The 6,170-nt window shown below is 31.2% G+C and overlaps 1 protein-coding gene across 1 annotated transcript; it reads right to left on the bottom strand.

Annotated features, from left to right (window-relative positions):
* Positions 1-702: 702 nt before the first annotated feature.
* Positions 703-4,895, bottom strand: LOC122277746. Its single transcript, XM_043087849.1, has 2 exons — positions 4,739-4,895; positions 703-2,537 (listed from the first exon to the last, which is right to left on the bottom strand). The coding sequence occupies exon 2, from the start codon at positions 2,522-2,524 to the stop codon at positions 1,202-1,204; it is 1,323 nt and encodes a 440-aa protein (XP_042943783.1). The 5' UTR covers positions 2,525-2,537; positions 4,739-4,895; the 3' UTR covers positions 703-1,201.
* Between the last annotated feature and the right edge of the window lie 1,275 nt (positions 4,896-6,170).

A 6,170-nucleotide genomic window follows, 5' to 3' on the forward strand; every position in this document is an offset into this window, starting at 1 on the left:
TATTTCTTATTATCATTTGTTTATTATTACTACTATTTGAAGAATGATCTAGGTATGTTGATCCAATGCTATATCTAGGCACATTTAGAATATCTTGTAATTTTGTAAATAGTAGTGAAATAGTTTTAGTGAAAATGTTTTATTGAATTTTGAGAAATAAATGAGAAAAAATTGAATAAAAATTATAAAATAAAAAAATATATAATTTGAATATAATTTTGTAATACTATTTTTATTTTGAAGTTTATAAAAATTGTATTGATTTTTTTGTTTCCTTTTTAAGTTTATAAAAATTTTATTATTTTCTGTATTTGAATTTTGAATAATAATTAAGTAATGATTAGATGAAAATGTTGAAAACTTGAAATTAAAATTTTATGTCCAAACATACCTTAATATTAATTTCAATGATAAACTATTTGTATTGTTAAACGACACCCATTTGAAAAAAGGAAATAAGATAAGAATGCAATGATTGGTGCATTCTTAGTTTCTTTTATTAAATATTAAGAAATACATTTAAGAAAAAAAAAAAACTAAGGAATGCAACCATCGGTAGATCGACCATCAGTCTACCTAGCATTTTTCTAAAAATATTTACTTGCAAAGAAATCTTCCTTGGATAAATTATGTGTCACATAATCATCTATATATTCGTTTCCTTTTTTGAAAGAACAAAAACTAGACTATAATTATTGGATATATCACACAAAATAATAATATATTTGTACAATTAGTAATTACAATCCATTGACTCAATCAACATATTAAACATTATTTGAGATATTTTCTACTTGTTTGATCAAATTTGACGGTTCAATTATGAAGAAACATAGATAGATCTCTTAGGAGTAATGTTACATATAGTTGTAAAGTACACAAGCACCATGCAATTATTTTAAAAAAAGAGTGTAATCTACTATTAAAAAATTAAATTTTTTTCACGTGGTTTTCATATTGTCACTTTTTCTAAAATAATTGCCCAGTACTTGCATACTCATGATGACTGCAACTATCACTTCTCTAATATCTCAAACACATGTCTATCTATATTAATTGGACCATCAAATTTGATCAAGCAATTAGATAGAACCCTCAATTTTACACACCTTTTCATGCAAGCACTATATATGCGAGCTAGGAGGATTAAGCAAATAACATTACTTACATTGGCTACAAGAGCTCAACTACGATCAAAGATTTACTGGGAGACCCGACCCGTTTTTGCCTCTGAAACGATATTGCCTTGCGAATCTTCTCCACCCGGAACCACCATGTTTCGATATAATGGAACCATACCCGGATTTTTAACCCCGTAGAACACCTGCCGATTCACTCCATCAGGAGCCACTCTCGCCTGAACATCGTACGGTTCAAACGCCGCTGTCACTGGGCTCATCCCGCCACCATAAACCTGACCGACATCCGATACCCGATATTGGTAGTTAAGCGGTACTTGACCCGGCACTGTCAAGTACTGATGAACATAAGGGGCCCGTATAGAAATGGGTTGAACTGAAGCATTCCCGGGTGGGATCTGCCCAGGAACATAGTAGACTGCTGGCACTGGCTCTGCAGCATGACCATGATAACGAGAATCCAGAAAGTAATGCGGCATCTCGGCGCTGGCCGAGTACGCAGTTGGTTGCGATATAGGCGGTTCAGTTGTCTCTGTAAATCCCTCAGGTTGATGATTGAGCTGATCCTCTCCTTCCTCATATCGATCCCGGAGATCGGGTCTGGTCTTGACGGGAGGAAGGTTTGGTATCTGGGGCACACCGGGAGCCGATGATGATGAACAAAAGGTGGAAGCAGTAGCCGGAGGAAGAGAACCCATATCTAAACTGGATGTTTTTTGGGTAAGTGTGGGTCGAATGCTCTTTAATTTTGTTTGAGTTTCTTGATCCGAATTATCCAAACCAAACAGGAAATCGGGTATCTCGGAGACAATCGAAGAGACCTCGGATTGGTTACGCTGGAGACCCGAGCTGAGAGAAGAGCTTCCATTGATAGCGTCAAGGAACCAGTGTTCACGGTTGGTTGAGCCTCTGAGAAGCGAGCTGATACTGCTAGTTCGGGAGATTTGGTCACCGTTGGGAAAGAGAAAGAGCCGCAGTCGGGCCAACCTCGGGTGGTTCTGATTGTGCCGCAAGCGGTCGTAGTATTCGTCAATCATGTTCTCCACGTCTTCATCGCTCGACACTGAGATCAAAGCATCAAGATCTTCGTTGGGAAGCTGGTACTTGATATTCATGTCGGTGGTACCTGAGAGCTCGGAGAGCTTTGTGAGAAGGGTCGAAAAGTTGGTGCAACGCTGGACGGCAACTATGCGTGTATCGCCGCCGACATAACGAAGTTGATTGTCGTGGGGCCTGGGTAGGATCTTGCCGCCGAAACTGCACATGAACCGTACGTGTGCGTTCTGATGATCATGCATCGTGTACAGAGGGTGGTCTGAAAGAGGTGAGGATGCGACGGAGTCCGCTGTTCCTGATTCGAGCTCGTATGCATGGCGTGACATCATTTCCCAGAAAATCCTAAAAAGAGGAAAATAAAAGTTTGTAGGAAAGTAGCCCAAATGACATTCGGCCACGACAAGCTATCGGATGTGTGTATATAAAAGACCGAGAATCTCTGTGTGACTGAGCTTGACGTTAGAGTGTGTGACAACAATAATTGATCTGACATATTACCTAACTTTATTTTAGATTACTATTTAGATATATCTAGCATTTAATTAATCTCATAAATTTATAAAAAAGAATAATAATATTTATAGTATGCGTAAATGCTTTATAATTTTTTTTAAAAGTAATCAAATATAAGATTTATAATAAAAAATTAATTTTTTATTAATAAATTTCACTTTTTATTAAAAAAATTGTGAGACACTTGTACATTCTACGACTATATTTAATATTAATATGAATTAATAAATTTTCTTCATAGGATAAAAGGAAATTAATAATGGAGGAACTATATGGACTATTCCATTTTTTATAGTTATATTATTAAAGTAATTCTATATATAATTGTGAAATTTACAAGTGTCAAGTAATCATTTTAAAAATAAATAAGGTCTATTATTAAAAAATTAACTTTTTTTCATATAAATTTTATATTTATTTATTTTTTAAAAATTAATTTACGTGATACTTATATATTCACGATTACAAATACTATTTCTAATATTATTATGATCCTATATTCGAAAAATGTTGACAAAAGTGGAACTTATAATACCAGTACCCCTATGAGTCGCCTGGAACGAGATTTCAAAGGTCGGTTACTGGCTCCATGTGGGTGATGCAATACTCATTTCAATATTATTGATTTGCCAAAACTTAAAAAGAATTCTTCTAAGAAAATGGATAATGTGGAACTCATCCTATCCATGCATGTCACGTAATGAAAATTGTAATTGACATGACATGATAAAAAAATAATAATAATATCACACGTCCCTCGATATGTAATTATTATAATAAAAATTTTATATACAATCATTTATGTATTCTTTTATACATTCCAGTAATATGATTGATTAAATATTAAAAAAAATTGATACAACTAATCACATTAGTTTAACATTATTATAATCAAGTAGTGTTTCGAGCACTTAAATATATTCTCTACCACTAGCATGTCATTTATATATGGTACCTTAATTATCAACGCTGGTATTTATGTATGGTTCAGTAGTAATACTGTTGTGTACTGGAATGTTATTAATATTATAGTTGGCATGTAATGTATATTTCAGGTCAAATTTTTAAGGAAAATACTTTAACTACAAATGGATTACGTACAAATAAACTCATAAACTGATATGGCTTAATATGGTACATCAGATTATAAAATTATTTTTATTACAAAGCAGATCTAATAAATTACATAAACCCATCTCAGTTTGTGAGTTTATTTTATGTAATCTTTTTATATTTGTAATAGTTCTCAATTTCTAATGCGTGATATTAATGAATGAATGTAAAATATTTTTATAAAAAAAATAAAAATAAAAAAAGAAATGTAGAAGTAGTAGTAGTACTACAACCACGGCATGCAGTAATATTGAGTGTGACCATTCGGTAAAAGAACAACCCACCATTCTGCAGACAGCTACAATTTGTAATAAATATGACAACAAAAAATAGGTTTCCAGTTCGCATATCTCAATTAATACAATATATAATAATATTATTGCAGGCATCTCCTTCCTATTTTAAGATGATATTAATGCCTTCTCCACCCTCTGACATTAATCAAAATGGCCGTATATAGGATCCAACAATCAAAATATCATAACATCATATAATTATAATTAGACAACCGAAAAGGATGAAATCAGTGATCAGCATAGCATTTTGTTTTTCGAATTCAAATTTATAATTCCACGTTTTTAAGCAGAAGTTATCAATAAAATTAAGAATACCATCTTTCTTTCTTTAAAAAGAAAAACAAAAAGCCCGATCATGATCTCTCGATCGTAAACGGCTTTGAATGCATATATCTATATATATAACTAATGTTTATATAACTTAGGCAGATATTAACCAAAACATAAAACTTCTAGACATATATATTGCAGATCGAAGATGCATATAGCTCCAAATAATCTCTATTCTCTTCAATATATAACCCAGAAGCCAAATATATATAATGAAAAACTCAGATCATGACTCTTTGGCCATGCAAGAGGGAATAAAAGCACCCTCAAAGGTAACAGATCATTACTTACTAGCATAGAGAAAGGCTTTGCTTTTTCCTCAAATTCCTGAAGAGTATGCCTGCCTTTGGAGGAATGCCTGCCTGTCAACCATGGGAGATCAGCGGTACTGGGAGTAGTGGAAGGTCGGATTGTAGCCTTGTAGGCTTGTAGGAAACGTATAGATGAAAAACAACAACTCCGGATTACAGGATAGCTATTGTAGGACCCACGTGGGGTCAACGTATTCTCGTCTCTTAGTGAGCTGTTACGTGGATGCATGTCACTGCTCTTTTGTCTCCAAGGATTCGGAGTGTACGTCTGATAAACTCCACTACACTGTTCAATCTGCTGCCACACCGCCCAATCATGATGCTTTTACAAGCGAAATGAATATGGGGGCCTCGCCGGCTGACAGAAATAATTTATACAATTTTAGTGCAATTTATCTTATTTTATTTAATTATTATAATTTTTTTAAATTTTATATAAAAAATATAAAAAATAATTTTATTTTTTCAAATTTTAAAATAATTATAATAATATTTATTTAACTTTTAATTTTTAACTCAACTCGTCTCATTTCAATTCATTATTTAAATCAGACATAAGTTTTACACATTTTTTTTTAAAGGGAGTGACTAAATTTACAATTCTTGTAAAAAAATTATTTTTCTAATAATAAATTCTACCATATTTTAAAAATAATAGGAGACTTAAACCTTTTAAACCTATAAATATCTAATCATATTTGTGCAAAATCTTCACGTAGGGTAAATATCAGGTATTGGAAAAAAGTGGCAAGACATACTTACATCATTGCATACGTTTCACGTTTTGAACCCAACTCAATTCATCTTAATTCATCTCAATATTTAAATGTAGTTTATTTATAAGACTTTATGACCCGGCCACACTATTGTTGGATTAAAAATATAGAATTATTCTTAAAAAAAAATAGTTGATGTAATATATATGATAAAAGGGTACAGTTTAAAAGGTTTGATTATTTTTTTTAATAAAAAAAGGTGAGTGTTTAGAGTTATAATTAACAACTTTTGATAATTGTATAGTTATATTAATTCGAAATGAGTCATACTTTAAAAAAGAAGAAAACTTGTAATTATTTTTTACAAATTTCTTTTGCAATATATATATATATATATATATATATATATATTAGAAATTAACTATGTGAGCCATCGCGGTCGATCTTATAACCGAAATAACTCATAAGTTTGCTAGTTTCATTTATGTCTCGTTTAGATATAACTTTGAATAATAGTAAAATAGTTTGAATTAAAATATTTTATTTTATTTTAAAAAATTAGAGAAAAAGTTAAATAAAAATATTATAAAGTTAAAATATTGTTTAAATATAATTTTTATTTTGAAACTTGAAAAAGTTCTATTTTTTATTTTGTTTGAAATTTTAGAAAAATTGTAATAATTAAATTAAAAATTT

Source organism: Carya illinoinensis, chromosome 9 (genome assembly GCF_018687715.1).
Source record: "Carya illinoinensis cultivar Pawnee chromosome 9, C.illinoinensisPawnee_v1, whole genome shotgun sequence".
NCBI lineage: Eukaryota > Viridiplantae > Streptophyta > Magnoliopsida > Fagales > Juglandaceae > Carya > Carya illinoinensis.

Excerpts from the sequence above, each read along its gene's own strand:
- LOC122277746 (XM_043087849.1), bottom strand. The coding sequence starts at position 2,524 with ATGATGTCACGCCATGCATACGAGCTCGAATCAGGAACAGCGGACTCC.